The sequence below is a fragment of the Lynx rufus genome, unplaced genomic scaffold (assembly GCF_022079265.1).
Source record: "Lynx rufus isolate CCGP_SWC_20201006 ecotype Redwood Valley unplaced genomic scaffold, mLynRuf1.p SCAF_4, whole genome shotgun sequence".
In the NCBI taxonomy this organism is placed as follows: domain Eukaryota; kingdom Metazoa; phylum Chordata; class Mammalia; order Carnivora; family Felidae; genus Lynx; species Lynx rufus.
The window spans coordinates 108209259-108234580 of NW_025814856.1; the positions used below are offsets into that span (position 1 = coordinate 108209259).

A 25322-nucleotide genomic window follows, 5' to 3' on the forward strand; every position below is an offset into this window, starting at 1 on the left:
ATTATCTCTCCAATCTCCCCCACTCCATTGCTATCCACTATCTCTCGACTGATTCAAGAGTCACATCAGCCTTCCTTCAGCCCTTACAGTTTAGGAGGCTAATTCTCCTTCCCTAAATTTTAAATCCAGTTTAAATGTTACTTCCTCAGAGAGGTGTTCCTGACCATCTAGCTGGATACTTTCCCCCCATTATTCTCTAAATATGTTTGAGTCTTTCAGAGCTTTGACATATACTCCATATATTCCATATCTACAATTCATGTGTCTTTGACCACTGATAATAATATTTAAAATTGTTTCATAAGAAAATCATTAGAAAATGTTCCAAGTGTAACTTCTATTTGATTTTGAGATTGAAGGCATTTATAAGTTTGGAATCTAAACAAAATCAATAATTTTCAAACATCAGAAATATTTTTTGAAAGAATACACAAGAAGCCACATGTGTGATTCTCTTCCTTTTAATCAATATGCATGTGTAAGTGCTGGCAAACACTAGCATCTTATAAGTAATGTAAGTTACTTATAAGTTCATTCTATCTGTCTGTTGGTCTGTAGATTCTATGAGATTTAATTCAGTGTTTCATGATATCCTTTTACTAAATTATATCCCTAATGAAACTTACAAATATATAATATACCGAGTTTTTAACTTAGTCTCCAATTCTGACATATACATATACATATACATATACATATACATATACATAATATACACATGACTTAGAGTTTACCAGTAGGCCAAATACTCAAGAACAATTGTTCTCAAATTTTTATTGTAAATCAGAGTCACTTATGGAGTTTGTTTAAAAAGGAAATCATCTGCCTAGGTCACCCCCAGAGATTTCCATTCAGCATATTTGGGGTGAGGTCAGGCCACTGTATTTTTAACAAGCTATGCAAGGGCTTTTTGATTCACATTGTTTTAGCAGACACTTTTTAAATGTTTCTAAGTGAATTTAGAAGATAAAATTAGATTTAAATTCTGGCTTTTTTAGCAAAATCTGGTTTTATTTTCTTTGTCATCTTCAGGTAAGTAGAGCCTATGAATGATACTTCAAATTATTTTAAGACCTTTTGAAATATTCCCCCCTTATCCTATTTCATACACAATATTCCACTTTGAATTCCTTGAGTGTATCAAGTCCCTTTCTCCTTCTGGGTCTCTGAAATTGAGATTCTTTCTTCCCTATAAAGTCTACCCTCAGTTCTATATGGCTGTCATTATCCACCAATTAGGGTTCTCCCTATGTTATCTTTTCATTTCCTCCGTGAGGCCTTTTGTTCTGTTGGTTATAGGTTTGCTTGTTAGTAGGAAGTCTCAAAATTTACATATGACTTTACATGCTGCTAGAATTCAAGGCCCCTTTGAAGGTAGATCTTGTTTTCTATTACTAACGTTGTATCCCAAGTACAGAACACACTGCCTGGTATAAAGCGGGTCTCAAAAAGTAAGTATTACTTAATGTATTCATTCCTGGACAAATCATTCATTAGCCTTTCAATTTTTTTCCTTTGTTTGTGATTTTGCTACACAACTCAGAGATTAAAAATCTGAACATTACTTTAAAGTTAACCCATGCTTATCTCATTTCTTAAGTTAGAAACCCCAAACCAATCAGGTTTAGAAACTTGCCATGCCCCATAAAGTCTATAATTGGTATCAGATTAAAGCCCAGCACAGTCTAGCGATTGGTCCATTATTTGTTCCCTTACCCTAAATTATTGTTCAAAACTAGATACTGTGTCTCTCATAGCAATTATATTTACTAACTTCACACGGCAGTTATCACATATAAAAAATGATGGGCTTAGGTGTTTTTTTTTTTTGAGGGGGGGGATGTTCTACATTGTATTTCTGTTTTTTAAGATTTTCATTATTGTGTTATGTTTTACCTCCTCCCCATCGCAGGCATCTTGCTAAGTCATTGCCGGTCCCAAGAGGCAGAATAGCAACTGGAGGATGCTTGACAACATTAGCCTTTTCTGTGGAATAGAAAAATTAAGATAAAATAAAATTTTCATCACAGATGGAAAAACAGTAAATAAGACAGCTTGGCATGAGGCTTCCCACTAGGTACTTACAAGCAGGAAAAGTGATGTTTTATAGCTATATACAATTATAAATTAAGATTAATTTGTGTGTATTTATAGCACTTTATGAAACACAAACAAATACCATAATTTACAAAGTGGTGGGAATTTTCAGGACTTATGCCCGAATAAAGCCTTTTAAAATTTTAACTCAGTTAAAAATTATGGTGGGTTTGATTTAACATCATTGAAATTCTCAAGGATTCAGGTATATGCATCATAGGAATATACTAGAGGGCTATCATCAGAGTGGAGGTGAGCATTTCTGTAAAAAGTCCTTTTGCACACCAACTCTAGGTATATTTCACTTTAAGGAATAAAATGTTTCAAAAAATCAAACTCTAGAAGCTAGTAAAATGTTAAAAGTGTTTCACTGTGTTGTTCCTACCCATGGTGCTGCTTTGGGTCAGAGTAAACAACATAAGAACTAGGTAATTCTGAGATCAGCAGGGTTCTTTGAGATTAAGGTTTACAGAACATAGTGCTTTGGGTTCAGAACAGTAAAGATCTCTGCCATCAAAATTCCACATAGTTTTGTGTAAACCATCATATGCCTTTGATGACTCTCACAAACATATATTACTTTTCTTTATTTTTTCTACCTGCTCAGCCCTCAAAGTGAGTATGTGTCTGTGTGAAGAATGTGGAGACAACAGATTATTTAGGGATGGATATGCCCCAGTGTAGTCAGTGAGGCTTAGATTGGGGAGGCTAAAACAAACTCACAATATCGTACTGTTTTCACTAACATTCTTACAAGATCTCCGGCTCTATTCAAGCAGCTCTAATTTCTGCAGTTTGTGAATTCTGATTTTCTCCTTAGATAATGCACATTATACTATTTACATCTTTTATTGAAAGGCCCAAGAACACAGTTTTCAGTGTTTCTTAAAAAAAAATGGACTAAAGTCATAATATGTTTACCAAAAGTGTATTGACAACATGCATTCACTTTTAATTTGAATACTTTCGTGTGTATGAAAAGATAGAATATTTTCACCTGCATTAACTAAATCAAAGTTTGCTTCAATTTACATAGACAGCAAAACTTCTTTTGAACCAACTATTTCCCTTTGGTGAAGCGCCCGTTTTTAACAAAGAATTGTTCAATGTAGTAGCTGAAGTGAGAACTAAAGAAATGGATATTTGTTTGGCATTTATCTCCTGTTAAAGGCTGGTACATGATCATTTTACTGACTTGTAATGAGTTGTGACATCTGACTGTCTCTGAAAAACTAGATAATTTTTCTCAACCATCAAGCTTTTGTGATTCATGTCTGCTTTTGATCCTCAGTCATGTATCTGCTTTGTTTGCTTATTTAAAAAAAATGTTTTAAAAGTTTAAATAGAGAAGCAATATAAAATAAGGTTAGGCGTGAGCTCAAATCCTAGGTCTATCAATTCACAGCTCTTAAAACGTTGTTCTAATTATTTAACTTCTCCATATATTAAAGCCTCTCTCTATAAAATGGGATTATCAATACTATGTCAAAAAGTTGTGAGAATGAGGATGGATGGGGTAAAAATATTAGCACAAGGTCTATGAGATAGTTCGTGATAAATAAAAAATAGCTATGGTAATAATAATGATTGATGCATGTGATATGAATGTAAACAGAGGGTAAGGTTTCGAGGCTCCATGCTTCAATGAAATAAGTACATCTATTTGGCACACATTTTATCACAAATGCTAAGATGCTCTTTGGCTCCCTCTTCGGGGCAAAGAAAGAAATGGAATTTGGAAAGCCTGATTTGAAAATAGCTCTGAGGATTTAGGAAATTCCAAGAGAAATGGATTTAAAAAAGAAGGAATTCTATATAGAAATTGCAAATTATGTTACCAATTAAAATTTCTAAATGTAGAAAATACATTAAGCCAGTAAATAACGTGCAACATGCCAGATGTCCGATTATACCACCGTAGCACTCAAAGATATCAATGCATTAAATAACATAAATAAAGTATAAAGAATTTTCGGTTGCCAGTCTCACCCCAGCGACATTAAATATGTGTCTTCATTACCTATGCAGTCCAAAATCCATCCCACGGTTCCATCTCCACCACAGGCTAACACTCTGAAATCAGGAACATCACGGAAAAAGTTTAACCTGAAAAATAAGCATGTAATGGCACATGATTGATACTTTAAAATTAGGACTTGTAAAGTTTTGTATTCTTAGCATTTTGTCTAATGACAGACATTTTTAGTTTATGAAAACTGTCAGATAACATCAATGATCTTATTGAAAAATATTCAATAACTATCTAGAATAAAATTCTAAAATAAAAGAACATCTCGATTTAAACATATTTTAATTGTATATTCTAGATTCATCAACTCTTAAGTTTACAAAAACAAAACTAAGACGTTATAATTTTTATTAAAATATCTTCTCATATTTGATCTGCAACTCACAAATAATCCAAAGTGACAAACATTATAGTATTTAATTCAATAATTTTCATTAATCAAAAATGCTCTTTTGAATCATTATATAAATATAACTATTATGCCAGCAAATATATTTTTGAGAGTTTTCAGCCTTTCCACCACTGGAAGAAATCGATCACATTGCTTTTGGGGTTCTGTTTCCTTTGACTTACAATTTGCAAATAGGAGGCTTCCCCTCGGCTATTGACACGGCCCTCTGTGTTTGCTACTGGGAACACTCAAGCCGAATTGCTGGGTGGGCTGCAATACATGACCACAGCTTCTGTTGCTAATGCAAAGAGCATCTGCTTGTTAAAGAAACCCACCTTGGGGAAAGCTAAAAAGGCAGGTATCGCAGGCAGTTATACAATTGTATATGCCTATTTTCTTGCAACAAAAATAAATAAATAAATAACTGAAACAAGACAGAAATATGTGGAATGTGTCTGTTTATCTCCCTTACCCAGGGGTAACCAACTGGTAGTAATATAATATTCAATCCTCCAGGAAATTTTTCTATATATTTACATATGTGAATGTACACATATGAGCATTATTATTCACATATTTTTAACGTGAATGGGATTATGCTATGCATCCTGTTAATGTATTTGTGTCCATTTTTTATTTAAAAATGTGCAAGAGATCCTGCCATGTCAGCTCATATAGGGTTGCATCACGATTTATAATAAGTGAATGCATTATATAAGGTATACACTCTATGATCAAATAAACCATTTCCCTTCATGTACTTTTAAACTATTTCTAGTGTTTCACTAATACAAAAAATAGGTATTATACTTAATACTATTTGAAGTACGTTTATGTGAACATGTGCATGTTTTGGAAGGCTAATCTTCTAGAAGACAAATGTTCCAGTATACCATCATATTACTCTCTGAACAGCTCCCGCTATGAAAGATGTAAATATTGATTTCCTTCAACTTCAAAACACTGTAGGTAAACAACTTGAGGATATTTCTTCAGTAATAGTGAAAAATAGAATTATGCTATTATTGTCACATCACATATCCCTGCTTGCTAGTGGATTGAGCATATTTCTGTAGGTTTACACGTGTGTGATCTCTTCTGTGGACTGCATCTTCAAACCCTCGTCATCTTTTCCACTGAGTTGTTTTTTATTATTATCTTATGAATTCTACATATTATGAATGCTGTGTCTCATTCAAATTAGCATTATTACAAAAAACAGTTTGTTAAAGTAATACAAACAGTGCGTAAATATAATAGAAATGTATAAAAATTTACTAAAACCCCACCATCGGATAATTAGAGCCATTAATATTTAGAACATGAAACTTCCAAGTATTTTCTTAGGTATTATATTGTGGATATAATGTTAGACATGTTGCAATATTTTCTTAGAGACTATTTCCCATTTGTTTGCTCATATTATGTATAGCATAATATTATGCATAATTTAAGCACCTATGTACTAATTGCCCACCCCAAGGGAAGAACATTCCTAATAACTTACATAGACCTCTGTGGTCTTTCTCTCTTCCTCATACACAAAGGTGAGCACTATTCTGAATTCTTAGTCATTATGTGCATGCCATAGACAACGTATTGTTCACTTTTTGCTTTTTCCACGTAGCATTATTACTAAGATTCATTCATGTGATAGCTGAAGTTATCTCCATGTATAGTTGAAATTATTTAATTTCTATTGGTAAATATCATTTAGGTGAATGTACCTTTTGAAATCCACGTCAGTGGACATTTGGATTGGCTCATTTATGTTCTTAAAAAAACTGTACTGGACATATTCCTAGGTTTCGTGGACAGTTGCTACTTTCAGAGTAGGATATACTTTTATGCAACTCTAGTTTCCCAAAGAAGTCTTACCAGTGCATGCATCCATTCACAGTATAGATAAAATTTGGCTGAGCCCATTCTAACACTTATAATGTCACACTTCTTAATTTCATGCATTTCCTCTTTTGTGAAATGGTTATTCATGACTTTTATTTCTTTACTCCTTTGTCTCTTGTTTCTTTTAAAATTGTCTTTTTTTTTAAAAAAAAGTCTTTAATTGTTCTTAATTTTAATGCTTTTTTTTTTTAATTTTTTTTCAACGTTTATTTATTTTTTTTGGGACAGAGAGAGACAGAGCATGAACGGGGGAGGGGCAGAGAGAGAGGGAGACACAGAATCGGAAACAGGCCCCAGGCTCCGAGCCATCAGCCCAGAGCCCGACGCGGGGCTCGAACCCACGGACCGTGAGATCGTGACCTGGCCGAAGTCGGACGCCTAACCGACTGCGCCACCCAGGCGCCCCAATTTTAATGCTTTTTTTTGCAACTATCTTCTATAAGTTGTTTTTTTTTTTTACTTTAATGTGTATTTTAATACACAAGATTTTAATGCATTCAAATTCATCAATCTTTTCATAAGTGGTTAGCCCTTTGGCCTATATTGTGTAACAAAAGTTTGCTTACTTGGAGGTCTGAAGATAATTCATATATAATCTTTTTTAAAATTTCAGTTTTGCTTTTGACGATTCTTTGTGGTGGTACGAGGTAGGGATCCCTTTATTCACTTCCTGTTCTCTCCCTTTCTCCCTCCCTCCATCCTCTCTTTCTTTTTGTCTCTTTCTTTCTCCCTTCCTTCCCTCTATCTTTCCTTGTGGCTCTTGTGCACCAATTTTTCTCTCTTCTTTGTTCTTTTTATTTATTGAATAATTCCACTTCCTAGCTCCACCATAAATCAGATTTCTATACATGAGTACATTTCTTTTTGAACTGTTTTATTTTATTCATAAATTTGTCCATCCCTCAACCAGTACCACATTCTTTTAATTCCTTAAGTAATTTTATAATAAGTCTGTATCTCATAGAGTGTAAAGAATCTAGGCTATTATCCCTTCTTTGCTTTTCTATATACATTTTAAAGTTAACTTGTCCTATTCCACACACACAAAATAACAAACAAAACCAATTATGATTTTGAACAAAGTAACATTCAGCCTATAGATCAATTTTGGGAGAATTAATGTTTGTATAATGTAGTGAAGTTTCCTCATCCATGATACAGCATGTTTGATTTATTTTAGATATTGCTTAGTGTCCTTCAATAAAGCTTTTAATTTTCTGCTTCCAGGTCTTGCATATGTGTTATTAGGTTTATTCTTGGTTGTTTTATAATTTGTGTTGGTATACTAAATATTACTAAAATAGTTTATTACTGATGTTTTGTTGCTGGTATAAGAAAATATATTTGACTTTTATATTTTGATCTTGCAAAGAGCCACATTACTCGTGTTGGTTTCTATTGCCTATATTTTGTAGATTCACTTGGATTTCTATGTAAATAATTGTATGATATGCTGATAATAATGGTACTATTAGTGATCTCCAATCTTTCTAATTGTTATTTCTTTTCATGCTGTCTAATATATTAGAGCTCTAATATATTGCTGAACTGGGATATTCATAGAGAACACCCATATTTTTTTCCTAAATTTAAGTGGAATATTTCTGTACTTTCCCCCACTTAATATGATGTTTTTGTACAGATTTTCTTATTTTCTTCTTTTTTGAATGACACCTTTTATAAGGTTTATAAAATTTCCTTCTATTCCTGTTATAGTAGGGGTTTTTTATTATGAGTAAATGTTTAAATTTTTTCTGCATCTTTTAAGATATTGATATGGTTGATCTCATTTAATCAGTTATGTAGGGATACACATTTAGATATTTTTGCATTATTAAAATACCCTTACAGTACTTTACATACCCAAATTGGATATTGTTTATTACTATTTTGTATAGAACTGGATTTAGTTTGCTAATATTTTCCTTAGACAATTTGAATCTATATTGATCAAAACAGACTTACTATTTTTCTTCCTCCTACCCTCTCTAATTTTTGTCAAAATTATTCATAACTCATAAAATTAGTTCTAGCATATGCCTTCATTTTAATTTTTTTGGAAGCATCTGTACAATTTTTGGAAGGTAGCACTTGCATATAAACTATCCAATTTCTGGTGAGTCTTTATCTCTTTCTTTTTTATATATTTTTTTCAATTCATTTAATAATTATTGAACAAAATTTCTATTTTTAATACTCCCTAAATCAGTTTTTGCCATAATATATCCTATTAATTTATCTCCTAAATTTTCAAACACTGACTCGCTGAAGCGTAGAAAAGTTTTTCAAAATATGCTGGCAGATGAAAAGTTTACTGTAGAGCTAATTGTTTCTGGTGAAAGCCTAACCATCCATTTGACTCACCATTGTTCTTCTACTCCATGATGATGTTTCATCTGTTATTCATTCTTGTTTCTTTTAAAATTGTCATCATTGGTTCTTCAGCAGCATCCTACCCCCAAACATAAACCCCATGTGACTGTCAGACCAGCTTACTCTCTGTAAATAGATTGCTAAATGGATTGGAAAATTGACCTCTCTATCTCAGCCTCTTATTCCACTCAATCCATGCTGTTTTCCCTAGAGATTCATTCATTCCTTATTTCACTCATTCACTGAATAGTGGCCTTGGAAAATTATTTAATCATTCTGAGCCTCAGTTTCCTTTCTTTAAAATGAAGTTAATAACATTTGCTTCATTGGGCTGTCTTAAGAAACAAACAATATGTATATGTAAATTACATTGTACTATCCACAGGTTATTACTGATTCAATCATTTTCCCTTCATTAAAAGTAGTATATATGTTTTATAGGTCAGAGTGTCATGCCTTTATTTCCACCCCTCCCTCTCCCTCAGTGTTCTGGTAAAATCATCACAGGGAGAACTTACTACCAAGCAAACCTGGATGGACAATGAGAAGTTTTCCTACCTCCAATCTGAAACTGTGGCCGGTGAACTACAGGGAGGCCTACTTATGGCATTACGGCCAGAACGTGCAGAGAAAAACAGGTCTGAGTGAGAACAAATAAATCCAAGAGACTTGGCAAGAACCAAACTGCAGGGCCCTGCATGGGCACTAACTTTTTACTCATTAAGCTGTAAAGACCAGCAGATATGAGGATCCCACTTCACATGACATCCTAACAATAAGAAGGATGAGGGAATAAGGAGTGTCTGCAAAAATGTGTGTTTGTGGAAACTTTGGTGCTGTGTATTATACTTTCACCTACCAATTTCAGAGGTCCACTTGCAGAATTAATACATATTAATATTTCTCAATCAAGTAATCATGTGTGGCTCCGGAATTTATTTAGGTTACGTTTATGGAAATGTACTGAAATTAAAACTTAAGGTGATTTATGAAGTGGATTAATAATTGCTGAGTTTCCAGGGTTGGTCATCAGTGCTCTCCTAGGACAGTTACTATTCAGCCGCAATAGCTACATGTGAAGGAGATCTAATATTAATGTACAGCTTTAGTAGCTCTGTGTCGGCTGCTTTCCTACCACATTTACTCAACAGCCAACACTACAGCACACACTGTAAAAAAGGGTGGTGAGATCTTCAAGCTTAATATCACTGAAAGCAAATCAAGATATTGCATCTAAGATTTAGAAGTCTACTTTCCATTGCTAAGAAGTGTTAGGATAAAACTGACAAAGAAGATTGAGGAAGTTTTAATAGTTACCTGACAATAGTATTTAATACACACACAAGGAAAACTTTTTTTAAAAAGAGAAAAGAAAAGCTATAGTATGGATTCCATAATCTTGGAAAATATATGTGTATAGCTATTAAACAATGCATATATTATAAAATTATATTCTTTGATATTTACAAGAAATCAGTATGAGATTCATAAATATTGTCAGCATAATAATGCAGGATGAGTTCTCATCAGTACACACTATTCATATTTCTTAGCATTAAAGAAACACAAGGTTGAAGGATCCAAAATGACTTTGTTATATGTCCTCAACTCTTCCTTTTCCTCTTCTTTGCTCAGAAAAAATGTATCAAGAGCTTGCCTTAAGAAAGGTCTGCATTTTGATTTAGGCATTTTGAGCCAGAAACAAGCATACTTATCTCTTATTATTTAGCTCAATTCATAGTCATACCTTCAGGTACACAGTTAAATATTACTCTTATGGTTATAAGATTAAATGGCTTCACAATTGCCTCACTAAAATCAGATTGAATCTTCTGAATTGTGATGTTGCTATTGTTTTTGAAACCATATTGCTAGTCTAGAAAAATAATGTTTGATATCTTCCACTTCATTTCCTAATACCCAGACCGCATCTATACATACTTTGGTATCACTGGATACTATTATTGCTGCCGCAGTCACATTGGAAAACCTATGCATGAAGCAATTATGTTCCCCAAAGTCTCCTCTCTACTGTATATTGCCAATTCACAAAATATATTCCACGGCACCTGGGTGGCTCAGTCGGTTCAGCATCCGACTTCTGCTCAGGTCATGATCTCACGGTTTGTGAGTTCAAGCCCCCATTGTGCTCTGCTGACAGCTGGGATCCTGGAGCCTGCTTCGGGTTCTGTGTCTCCTTCTCTCTCTGCCCCTCCCCTACTCATGGTCTGTCTCACTCTGTCTCTCAAAAATAAATAAACGTTAAAAATTTTTGTCTACAAAATACATTCTTATATAGTGTCCTTTTCTGTGGATCTTGATAATGTCAGCTTCAAAGTGATTACTCATCAACTGTAATATGCCTCCCCCATCATTTCAGCTTAAAGTAAAACTACTTATAACCATGTCCTCCCATCTCATATCTTATGTATTCTCTTTTACTAAGAAAATATAAAGGTTAGGTAAACTAGCAAATGCACCTGTTTTAACAAATTTGGCTAGTCTTTCAAGGATACTGTATGAAAGATGGATTTATACTGTTTTGCCAAGAGGGCATTTCATGTAGATAAGTGGGACAGTCATACAAAATGTAACTTGAACTCCTCATGATGAACCCAGTATAAATGCTGTTATCACCACAGCCAGAAATAACTTCCAGAGTATTGGAGAAAACATGTATCCCAATGAACCATTAATAACTGAAACATTAATTTTATTATCTCTGGAAAAATCAAAAACATATTTTATGCATATGTATTTTACAAGAGAAGGAGAGAAAGAGTACAGGAGAAAGGCAGTGAGAAATGACAGAGATAATGAGAGACAGAAAATGAGAGAATATTTTTCCTGGGAAACCTCTGTTATCTTATTAAATAACCTTAATGTTCTTCCTCACATAAAATGAGTTAGAGAGGATAAATCAGCAAACAATTGGCTCTGTAATGTGGTCCAAACATTCGGTTCCTTTTTCACTAATGCACATAATTCTTGGAAAATTAGTGTGTTAAAAATATCAAACTCTCTCACATCATTTTTCAATGAATAAAAACAAATAGTTAGCTAAAATAGTTTTGGCCTTTTACTGAAACTATTCATGATTTCATTTGTATAATAAAATACTTCTATAAAGATCTTACTTTAAAATATACTTATTCTGGTATGTAGAAAATAGCAACTGATTTAGGATTTCTTAAATATATATAAACATAAATTAGTATTTAAGGACCAAGTAGCTGAGGAACATAAAACAACCTTTTTTTTTTTTAGACTTTTTTTTTAGACATTTCCTCTCATCTCTACATGTTAAGAGTTTTCTGCATTAGAATGGGAGGTAGGTGATTTGACTCAGTATTTATCTAACTATATTTAGTACTGTAAATATGCAATGAACCTTATGGCCAAGTACGTGTGTCTTCATCCCTCAAAATCCTAATGTGTGTTTGTGTGTGTGTGTGTGTGTGTGTGTGTGTGTGCATGTTTAAATACATATACACATAAATATATACACACACAGTTTGCCTACTAACATATATGCATATGTTTGAAAATGTAATTTAAATATTTCTTCTAAGTTTATAATTATATGACTACAACATGAGTAGAAAAGACTGAAAATTTTGAAGTGAAGAATGAAGAGAAAAATATGATGAAGAGTTTTAATTTAGCCAAAAATCACACATATTTCCTGATCGTTCAAAGAAGTTAACTCGGAAGAATTCATTCCTAATACTTCCAGTTGGAAAGCACAAAGGATCTGTGGTCCAAAGGACATTATCTAAAATTAACTCCTAAAATGTAACACCAAAAATGATTAGGTTGCTTAGGTCTTTTTGGCAAATCTATTCAAATCCATTTTGTCATTTTAATGCTTTTATTAGTAGTAATTAGAATGAGTTTTTTATATGCATTAGATCATTCCACCAAGTTAATTTCAGAATGTGAAGTAAGAAGGCATTGTGAATTATGAAATACATCTGAACTTCTAGGGAGGAAAAAAAATACTTTGATAGGGATCAAATACAAAAGAATAGTTATAAATATCTAAGAGAGTTACGTTTAATAGAATATTTATACACTGAGAAAAGTAACTTTTATGAATGACACAGCACCTGCATTGATCCCTTTATTTAATATGCATTTATTAACTACAACTCTGTGCCAGGAACTGAGTTAGATTCCAGAGACCGAAAAGCAAGATAGAGTCCTTGCCTCCAGTATCTGACTGGTTTAGTTGAGAAAGCAGACAAAATAACACACAGTTCAGGTCACAATAGAAAGTTCTCTAGGAGCAGTTGATGCAGATTAAATTGAGGAGTATATCAAGGTAAGTTAATTCTCTGATGAACTGAGAACTGGATGTGAGCGAAGGATTAATATATAAGAAGAAGGGTGAATAAAGGATACCAGGAAAGTGATTAGATCAGAAATTCTGGACAGTGTGAAATAATGCATTGTCAGAAGAGAAGGGACAGTGCTATTCATCATATTATGGAATAGAAGTCAGTGAGCAAGTTTGAGAAAGGGGAAAAAATAGTTTCATACTAGACATGCAAAATTTGAGACATCTACAGGATACTAACCTGGAAATGTTGTCTAGAAGTTGTACAAATCTATATGGGACTGCAGAAAGAAATCTGAGATGGAAGGCAATATTCAGAAACAATCCAAATATATTTTGATGATCAAAATCAAGAAAGTAAGAAGAGGAACATACAATAAAGGTTAAAAGGGTCGTGATGGAATACAGCAGACAAAGATTTTCTCTTTTTTGGGATTAGAACCTTGAGCAAATTATTTAAACCGTCTGATCATGAGCTTCCTTATCTGCAAATGGAGAAAATGCCCAAGTGATAAGTTTGTTGTATTTTGACCTACCTATTCCTGACCTATGCCCAACAAATCACCATTATTTTATTATTATAAAGTTAAGGAAGCATATATGCATGAAACAGAGTTCTGAATATGAAATTCTAGGAAGATATAATTTTCAAGGGATGAACCAGGAAGGATGTATCCAGTTACATAAGAAGCAGCAACCGTAGAGATTGGATACAATTATTTCCTAATATCCAAGGGAGAGGAGACTTTTAAAAATAAACAGGGCTTTATTTAACATCTTGAAGTTTATTATTGACAATAGCAGTCTCCATAGAGAGTCTCCCAACTACACTGAAGAGGAAATGGAAAAGTGGAACAATAGTTCACACAGGCATTGCTTAATCATTTAAAGTTCTGCCAAAATATGAAGCCAAAATATTAATAACTTCCTTTATAACACACACAAGAAAACGTGGAATTGTACATGAACATTAATATGGAAATCATTTGATCTAAATGAAAAGTCATGCTTCAAAGAGTGATAGGCAAAGAGATTTTCTGTAGTTTAAATGGTTGTTTTGAGAAGATAATTAGCTATTAATTTTGAAGCAGATACTGATGCTTCTACAGTGTATTTGTGCTTACAGTTTAAATATGGTCAATGATATCACTAGAGCTCCCATTGTCGATGGTATATATTGGTAAGTATTCCATAAAAATTATGTATTCATAATCAATTATTTCTGAGAAAATAGGAACTCAGACCTGAATTTTTCATTTAATATTTGTATTGATTTTTTAGCTACTTTTTGTTTAAAAGTTTTATTGCAAAATAAGAAAACTATTACAAACAAATATTTATAAACTATATGTTTATTTTTTTTAACATGTATTCATTTTTGAGAGACACAGAGAGACAGGGCATGAGCATGGGAGGGACAGAGAGAGAGGGAGACACAGAATCTGAAGCAGACTCCAAACTCTGAGCTAACAGCACAGAGCTTGACCCAGGGCTTGAATCCATGAAATGGGAGATCATGACCTCAGCCAAAGTCTGACGCTTAACTGACTGAACCACCCAGGTGCCCCCAAACTACATATTTAGTTAAAGAAAATACTGAAGAAGAGTATTCAAACTATTCACTAAAATTCTTGGCAGGGCTGCTCAACTTCTCTTCTTCACATTTATTTAATACACATCTAACCAATGATTTCCCCCAATTTCCACTGACATTGCTGATTGGTACATTTCTTCTCCTTTGCATCTCACAAGGGGATAGGAGGCAGTGGCCAAGGCATAAGGGGCTGGTAGACCAGTTAGCCAACAGGGTGTTTACTGAACATTTAATTTTATTTTTGAACTCACTGCATACTGTACTTCAGAAGAAATTGTTGCTTGTCTTTGTGTGTGGGAAAGACCAGGAAAAGAGAGGGTTTTTTTTTTTTCTGGTAATGTTTCAGACGTAATGATTACATACTGAAGCGTGAACACCATTCACTGGACAGGTATGTATCTTTTACCCTACTAGAGGAAAACCTGGCAGAGACTGGATATACAGTAGAGCTCCCAAACTCATCATCATCAGAGTTTACTATAATGTACTGATTAATGATAATATTTAAATTAAAAATGCAAAATTCCTGGGCAAATACTAAATTGGGATGGATGCTGGAAAACCAGGAATAGACCAGAAGAGTCCTGGGTAAATCTAATTATTATACTCACTATATCTGTAGGACCCTATGTGATTTGGCCCCTCAGTAACATTTTCCTGTGCTATTTCTATCCTTTCTGGTTCAGCCACCATGGCCATCTTGCTAATCTCCCCCAAGCATGTCAATACTGTCCCATCCTGATGCTCTTCTCCTTGGTCCTCCCTCTACTTTAAATGATCTTCTATGAGATGGCCAAATGGCTTGCTCCCTCATCTCCTTCATGTCTATACTCGGTGACTTCTTCCCTGCACAGCTTATATAAAAGAACAGACAACTCACTACCCATGTATATTCTCTTTACTTTCTCTGATGACGTAATGTATATTTTGTTAGTTTAATTTGTCTTCCTCCACTGAAACATAAAGCCATGTGAGTAGAAACTGTTATCTCTTTGTTCAAACTGGACTGGCACTTCTAAGACTTGTTCCTCACATCTGTTAGCCATTTAATAAATATATACTGATTCAATTTATGTCACTATCATTGTTGTGATTATTGAGCTATGTTTTACTTTTTACTTAGCTGTTGCATCGTTATTCTATTTTTGGTATGGATTACACTGCCCACTGTTTTTCCTTTTAATTAAATTATAGGACTAAGCTATATGATCATCACTCTTAAAAGATTCTGACATAAATATCTACTAAGAGTTATCTCATTTTCACTCATTAGTAGGGACGTGTCCTTTAACTGCCTGGGGTGGATGGGAAAAGTTGTACCAGAAAAGACACTGGGCAGGTTAGCAAATTGTGAATACTCAAATAAACTAGTTTGGTAATTATTAGAAACTTTTCTTTCATGGGATAAAATAAAAAACAGGTTAAGGAATATAGATAAATGAATTGGTTATTTCTAACAGCCAATTCATGTGAAACTGTTCTTTTTAGAGTGTTCAAGGAATTTAGAATCACATGGGTCTCTAGTATAACTGCTATTCAGCCAATGAGTATTGCTTTCTTTGTGAGATGAATAACAAAAGTTCAGTATTTCCAACATCTTTCAAGTCATAATTCATTTGCTGATATATGTGGAAAGTGACTATAAAGTTGTAATACCCCAAATTGGGGAGTTCTTCTTTAAGGCAGGTGATTATATGACTTTGTTAATTGTAGGAGCACATTGTTTTGTTACCTTTACTACCCATAGATTTTTAATATAAAAAAATATAAAAACCTTTACTACCCATAGATATTTACTAAAAAATCGACTTCAAACTCATTTACTCTAGTGATAAAGACAGCATTAAGCTCACACATTTAATTGATGGGTTGTAGCTCACAAAATCATCATAAAGTAGGATTAATCATAAGGATTGGAAGGGTGAGAGAAGGGCTTTACTTTTACTTTGCCAACAATTTTTTACAACCAGCAACATTATTTTTCTGGATATTTCCAGTAGAGTTGGATTGAATTTTTATGATCTTTTTCTCAGCTTTCTGAGGATTTTTGTTTAGCTCCCTGACATAACAAGATTTCATAACAAGAGACATATGTAGTAGGTCATCGGTTCTGATTCAAGATGGATTTTATTTACATAAAATATGGTAGAAATTTTGTTATATAAAATTATATCTTAAATTATGAAAGTAGTAAATACAATTTGTGGAATCTGTTAATCTTTCCTAAGTTACACATTTATTGTAATAGGAAAATATATTAAAATTTTTCACTATGCAAGTATGCATACTTGGAATATGAGAATCTGTAGACTGTTAACTTTTACTTTTAATATTGTATATGTTTTGCATTTAGTTCAGGTAGGTGAAACCAAACATTTCTATATATAGCACCTTTCATAAAAAAATCATTATACCTAATTATTCTAACAATCTGGAAAATAATTTACATGATTTTAAAAGATTTATCTTCTATTTTATTTCATTGCAATAAATACTTGATTTTTTTTCCTAGAATATTTATGGATGATATGAGACTAAAATAAACCATTTGTACTTTCACAAAGCTTTTGAGCTAGAAAGGAAAAACCCATGTCACAAGTACACAAAAACTTGATATTGACTTTATATAGGCCACATTAGCATATGCAGTTGTTGTAACAGCTCAAGATGAGCATATTTATTTCAGTGTTGTGAAGGAAAAAAACACCTACTCATTCTCTGACCAGAAAGCAATATATATAGTGTATATTTCATCTTTTCCAACTAGTTTACACCTGCAAATAATGTATTCAATCAGATAATAACATGCATTATCAGGAAGAAACCATTTTTATGACATAGGTACTAATTTTAGAGACCACTAATAGAATAGAATCAGAGAGAATTTATATAAGGAGATATAATGTAAACAAACAAATATTCACTTCTGTCTTGAAAACAATTTAAGATAAAAAGGGAAATGACCAAAGAGTTTGATATTTACTAAATAACTCACACTAAGGATTAGCAGAGCTCCAATACATCAAGAAAAGTTTCTACTCTATAAATGAAGTTTTAGAAAAGAAAAAATAAATAAAGATAGGATGAGAGAAGAGATGCATACATAAACATTTTACAGACTGGTGTGGTAAGGAGGAAAAAATGGGGAAGAAAGGGAATTAAAAGAATGAATAACTGCAAGCTCATGGTGGCAGACAAAATAAATTTATTTTAAGTACATCTATGATACCAGTTGGAAAGTAATGCACCAAAAACAAAGTTGAGACTAAATCACAAGGAATATTAGATAAGTAGAGAGACCTTACAGAATGGAACAGTTCCCAACGTAAAACAGTGAAAGGGAACCACTGCAAAAGCAGCTCTGGTAACAAAGCCTTGATCAGGGATAGCACAGCTAGAAATAGGAGGAGCAGGAGTTACAACAAGCGAGCAGGTCAGTCATAGCCTGCTCAGCGTCCCCATCAAGAGCAGTTACCAGTGGCATTTGCCTCCAGGATAATAACAGAGAAACAGTTCTTCCATAGAAGTACTGGTCTGCCACTGGGGACACAGTGCGGGCATTGGTATAGAAACAGAGCGTTCTCAAAGGTGATCCAAAAGAAACTAGAAATTCAATGCAATTTCATTCAAACCTTTTTATTTTATTTTTTTAAAAATTTTTAAATGTTTATTTATTTTTGAGAGACAGAGCAGAAGAGGGGCAGAGAGAGAGAGGGAGCCACAGAATCCAAAGCAGGCTCCAGGCTTTGAGCTGTCAGCACAGAGCCCGACACAGGGCTTGAACCCTTGAACCATGAGATCATGACCTGAGCCAAAGTCAGATGCTTAACTGACTGAGCCACTCAGGTGCCCTTATTTTTATTTTTATTTTTTTTTTACTTGAGGCAATAACAAACTAGGAAGAGTAAATGTCACTAAATTTTGAGAGAATATTTAGGAAGATAGAGTATATAAAATGTTCTATCCTTAGCATCAAAAGACCAACAAAGCAAAGCAAAGGGCAGCAATACTCTAACATATATATTATTTCATCATATATGAAATTATGTCAAAGCAGTGGTGAAAGAGTTGGACTAATGAACAGCTTTTGTTGAGACAATTACATTTCATTTTGAGGTGGAAAATGTGCTCCATGTCTATATAATCCATATCTTTCAATGCATTTCTAAGAGAAAATTCAATCTTTAAAGATTAAAGGTCAGAACCTTAAACAAAATGTAAAAGTAATAAAAGAAGATATACAGGAACATTTCATAATCTCGACTTGAGGAAAGAGTTTTCTAAAGCTTATAAAATAGAGACCTCGTTCTGCATAGAATTAGTAGATAAAATTTTGAATATTTATATGGACAAAAAAAGAAGAAAATAAAAAATTGAAAGCACACAGAGCAAACTAGAAGAAAGCATCTGCAACACATATAAAATGATGGTGTTAATATTTATGCAATGAGATCTTAAAATGAACATAAAAAAGACAAATAAATCAAAAGGAAAATGGGCAAATAAAAGAGCATATGCTTTACACAAGAAATATAACACTTTGGTATACATAAGAAAAAAAAAAAACTTGTTTGGAGCATCTGTTCTTTTGGCCTTATTTGATTATGGGGAAACATACTGCTGGGAATGGTTTTGGTAGATACACCAAACAAGGAAACCAACTGTATTGAATCAAACAATAGGCATGTGACCAAAGCCAGGCCAATGAGACAATTTTTCTCTGAAATTTGAACTTGAACTTTGATCTAAAGAGATAATTATGGGTTACTGATTCATCCATATGCGACAACCTGCAAACATAGTAATGCACAAGGCTTATTACTAAGAATGTACTACTATTATAATTCAATTGGGAAATTACCCCATTTGTACCATATCAGTCTGGACTATAATACCTATTATACAACAACTGATCTATTTATTCAGTGATTCTCTATGCTGCCTGCAAAGAATCAACTGGGGAGATTTTAAGAGATTCAAATGCTTGATATCACCCCCAGATAATCAGAATCTGCCTAAACTCTGCACCACTCTAAAGGAGTGTCCCATATCTGTGTCCTCATAGGGATTCTGTTTAAGTGGGCTCCAGGCTGGGTGTGGAGCCCAACATGGGGCTTGAACTCACAACCCTGAGATCAAAACATGAGCTGAGATCAAGAGTTGGACAGTTAACCAACTCAGCCACCCAGGCACTGCCTCAACCCCCACCCCCCCACCCCCCCCAACCCCGCCTTCAGAGGCATTTTTTTAATTCTCATTCTTTAAGGATAAAAGAAACTGGTTTGCCAGGGCCTCTCCATGATATATCAGAAGTAACATGAAGTAGACTCCTGTGGAAGGGGGAATAATCTGGGAACAGAAAAGAATGCCAGCTGACCAGAGGGCAGTATTTTAAACAATAAAATTTGTTGTCTACCCTTTCTGGACAGAATGTTGACCAAAGTTTATGAAATACAACAATTCAACAGCACTGCTGATAAGATGTCTTACATGATAAAGGACTTGGAAAGGATAATAATGGAGAATTAGTGATGCAAGAAAACTTATAAAGTGAACTTCTCAGAATGAACCCATAGTTGGGACTTCAAATGACCCAAAGGAATCTTAGTTATTCCCAATGAGTGTGCGGAAAAAGATTCATGTTCATGTTGGTAGGAGTGGAGGTGATGGAAGAGATAAACAACATTAATTTATCTTAAACAAGAAGGGTAGTTAGACTCAGGAGTGCTAAGTTGTCATCAAAGAAACCGATGAGTGAATTCCAATGTGTTGATTTACTTCAATGGACCCAAACAACTACTTAGGAGTAGCCGAAATTCATCTGACTCCTTCCATAATGGTACTGCAGCCTTTTGCCTCACTGCACTAGACATTTATTCTAGCAACTGGATTTACTTTTCCTTCCCATTATGTTTCTGTCATTGGTTATAGCAATTGAGTTACTGAATGCCTCACACACTACCATAGTGTGTCACATACTGCTATCTCCTCTCAAAAAATTCCTTTCACAGAGAAAGAAGAAAGACTGTAGGCTGATGCCCCTAAGACTTGAAATCCTTATCTTGTGTTTTATTGGGCAGAAGCAGTTGGTCAACAGAACACTGACATATCCTACTAAAGACTCAGTCACTGAATCAGTGGGGACACTTAAATGGTGTACTAGAAACCGATGTAGCACATGGTCTAAACTATATGACAATGCTTACTCATGTTGCAAAAAAAAACATGGTCTGGGGCCAAAGGGTGATTAAACTTAAGTGATTAAACTTACGTGATTAAACTTACAATTATATTTAAGACTCACTGTGATGGTTAATTTTATGGTCAACTTGGTTGGGCCATGGGGTACCCAGATAGTTTATCAAACATAATTCTGGATGTTTCTGTGAGAGAGTTTTGGATGAGCTTAATACTTAAACTGTATACTGTGTAAAGGAGATTGCCCTCCATAAGGTGGGTGGGCCTCATCCAATTAAGTAAAGGTCAAATTAGAATAAAAGGCAGAATAAAAGAGAGAACTCACCAGCCTGGTGGCCTTCAACCTAGGACATTGGCTCTTCCTGGTTCTAAAGCAGCTTGCCAGCCTTTAGATTCAGACTGAAACATCAACTCTAGATTTTGCACTTGTCAGTCTCCCATGGCAGGTAAGCCAATTCCTTATAATAAATCTCTCTATATATAACCTATTGGTTCTGTCTCTGGAGAACACTGACTCGTACATACACTTTAAAAATTTTGCTTCCCATCCCCTTGGTTTTGAACTATCATCATGTAGATGTTTTAACACCTCAGCGAAGAATGCTGCCATATGAGACAATACAGTTTTCAGTGAATTAGAAGCTAAGATTGACACCTGAACATTTTGAGGCTTTTCACACCACTAGAAAAACAAGCAAAAACAAAACAAAACAAAAAACAAACAAACAAAAAATATATGGTGTCAACTGATGTAGTTGACTCTGATTCTCAAGGAGAAATAGGTTTGTGGCTGTACAATGGGAATAGAGACTACTAATAAGATCTCTCCCCTATCACTGGTTTGTCATGAAAGGCCAGGTTACATATAATAACAAATAACCCAAAATCTTAGAGACATCACCTTACAGGGGCTTATTTATCCTCCATTCAATGGGGATCGTGAGTAAGGTGATGTGTGTGTGTCTCCCTCTCTTCTTTCTCCCTCTCTTTACTCCGTGATACAAGCTAACAAAAGAGCCAATATCTAGAATACTGCTGGTTGCTCTGGCAAAGGAAAAGAAAGCATGGAATATCTACTTTCTGCCCACAGTTTATTGTGAGAGACCCATATGGACATTCTAAATAGCAAGGGAAAAGGAAGTACACTAAAATCAATGCCTGGGAAGAAACCTGGAAATATTTGATAGCTAACACAAATACTGTCATATACCACCATGTCTTTCAGTAAGGGTCAATGAAAGACTAATTCAGTCCTATAGAAACAATACTACCAATGTCTCAACTATAAGGGAAAAACAGGTAACTGCACTGGGTAAAAACATATAGGCAGGAGAAATGTTTTAAGTTTCAACTACAACTTTCAACCAGTTACAAAACCAGGGACAGAGACTTTACATGTGTCCCATTCCTTTTATTATTAAAAGCATCATTCCATTAAATTCATATTAAACATTTTAACTTTCCCCTTACATTTTTGTATGTTAAGTGCAAATGTAGAGAAAGAGAGGAGAAAATAGTCATCTCCACAGATGTTTCCAGCAAACCAGGATGGAGAGTGGGACATATGAGACTCTGCATTGTCTACATTTTAGGAGAATGTGTGTTTTCAGTTGTATATTTAGTAACAGCAATATACTGAATGGCATAATTTTGTTTTTCAACAAATATGTTCACAAAAGAAGGGATATTGGACAACCCAATGACTGGATTGTGCTGAACACCTACTGCTTATTCCCTCTGAGAATTCACCTGTCATCCTCAGGTTATAGCATCCTCATGTATCTTTGAGGGAATAAGCCATTTAGATAGAACCTTGACAGGGCTGTGAGTCAAGATGGCCCATCCTAAACAAGTCAAGGCTGTGCCATGGGAAACAAGAGAAACCAATAAATATACTTCTCCATGGTATATGAATCTTGAGCAGAGATACAAGAATACCAAAAGCAACTGGAACCACTTCCTCTCAGCAATAATTCCCACGGACTTTGTCCTTTATCCATGCTTCTCCGTGCCCTCAAATTGTCCTGATCCCTATCTTTAACAAAACAGAGTTCTTTTATTTTTCAATTAATTCTAGGAGTAACTTCATTCTGTTGTTCATAGAAAAGCAATCTAATTAACGCCATGTCCAACTTTGTAATTGATCAAAGGCATGCAAATAAAAATTACACAAATATATTTTCACCTGTCACATTGGGCAAAAATAGAAATTACTGAAGATAGTCAATTTAAAGAACATGGTGGGAAATAAGCCTTATATACTACTTCTGGGATTATCATTCAATACAAGCTTTTTGTATAGAACCTTGGCAGAACCTTACACAATTAAAATGGAAAATATTCTCAACAAAGCAATTCTACCTATTATCAACCTATTCTATGAAAATATTTGAATATGCTTTCAAAAACATAAATAAACTGATAAATGTTAACCTAACATATTTGGTAATAATGTTAACTTAACATATTTGGTAATAAACATATTTGGTAATAATGTTAACTTAACATATTTGGTAATAAAAGCACAGACAATCTGAATGTTTATCAATAATGGGACAGTGAACAAAACTACGGAATACTGTACATCTCTTCAAAATAATGAAACTGATCAATATCTGTTCAACTTAAACAACATCCATCGTATGCTTTTGAGTAAAAAATAAGCAAGCTGCAGAGCAATAAAAGACCTATATTCAAGTTACATAAAAAATCTATTCATCTATACAACATATATGTGTATGAATACATTATATATATGAATATATTATATGTAAATACATCACATATATACATTAGGTTTTATGTTCCCATAAGAAGTTTTGGGAGGATACACACAATTTGAAGTGGTAATATGTGAGGAGTATTAGTGCTTGAAGTGGGGCCTTTAGCATATTTTCTAAGTAATATTTATTGAGTGTAGATTTTCAGAAGTACATACATTATTTTTTATTTTTTCAATATATTAAAATAGAGTGCAGGATAATATGATGGCTAAAACTGAAAGAGTGAAAGGAAACATGTTGTACATGTTTAAAGTGGAATAGGAAAAAATGAAATGAGGAAACAAGGCTAAAATCATTATTATTGCAGTACATTGATATGGAGCTACAAACATGTAATTATTAACTAATTACTGTAAATAGTACTGATAATAAATAACATTAGTTGAGGATATATATAGTAAGCCTAGTCTTATATGCTTCATAAGCATCATCCCATTTCACTTTATAATTATTCTATGAGGCAGGTACTCATTTTAGAGAAAAAGGCAATGAAGACACAGAGGTTTGTAATTAGCAGTCAGTGGGCATTGCATTTAATTATGAAATACGGGAAAATCCTGGACTTACTGATCTAGATAGAACTAAAGAGGTCCTGGAATGGCTAAATTTTTGAATACATCACTGCTTAATCTCGCAGAATAAGAGCTACTGCTTCAAAATTTAGAGAATATTGAAGAACGAGAAAAAGAGCCACCCTGACTAAGCTTCTTTGTTAATAGCAAGACTTTACTTTGCTTCGCTTTCTTTCGATTGGGACTTCCTGTATGTGGCTCAGGCAGCCAAAAATCTGATCATGATATTTTAGATCCTGGAGTCTGGATCTTGACAAAGACACTGTTCTGAACTAAATGCTTATGATGATCCTGCCTTTGACAGCAAGGAGGTTCTACAGATCACTGCTCAGCTGGCATTGGACAACAGGTAGCAGGGAGTGGAAGAAAGAGATGAATATATTAAGGGTGCCTGTGCTAATTATCTGTGTATTATTTACGTTTATTTAACATAAGACACAACGGTATACATTTTCTTCTGAGCATTTAAAACCATCCAATTTCAATATTTGGTTTCTGGTTTCCGAGGGAAACCTGGAAGACTTATTCCAATCACACTGATGTATTTTTATTGTTGTTGTTCTTGTTTTTTTCAAAAGGAGCTCATGTAAGCGTTATAAAGCCTCTTACCACCTCATCTGATCTAAGGTTTACTCTCATGTTGGGAGAGAAAACAGGTCAGTGGAAGTTACTAGTAAACTAGGCCAAATTAATGATGAGTGACTTCAGTGTATCAAAAGCACATGGCTCTGTTGGAAAAAATAAATGTATTTTACTATCCCTTACCTATGAATAAAGTATCTTGGAAAAGAGTGATAGTCACTAGATTTTGCAAGTAGTAAAGGAAACAATCATGTTATGATTTCTATTCTATGTGAGCTAGCTTCTTCTTTATGGTAGATCTCCATTCGCTATGTAACAAGGAAAGGAAGAGGCAGTAGTTCTTCAGACAGATGGTCTGGATATTTAGGCAGCCAGCAAGCGAGTGTATGCGATTAGCGGTGATAGTAACAGTACTCCACGGTACTTAAAAGGGAAAAATATGTGCTGGAAACAGACTAT

The 25322-nt window shown here is 34.0% G+C and overlaps 1 protein-coding gene across 6 annotated transcripts in view; it reads right to left on the minus strand.

The window, feature by feature from the left end:
• DGKB (diacylglycerol kinase beta) overlaps nucleotides 1-25322 on the minus strand; it is a 647032-nt gene that overhangs the window by 416091 nt on the left and 205619 nt on the right. For all 6 annotated transcript variants that reach the window (XM_047096393.1, XM_047096391.1, XM_047096390.1 and 3 more), the window contains 2 exons: nucleotides 4118-4203; nucleotides 1897-1986 (listed from right to left, as the gene is read on the minus strand). In XM_047096393.1, the coding sequence (XP_046952349.1) occupies nucleotides 1897-1986; nucleotides 4118-4203 (176 nt within the window). The remainder of the gene's footprint in view (nucleotides 1-1896; nucleotides 1987-4117; nucleotides 4204-25322) is intronic.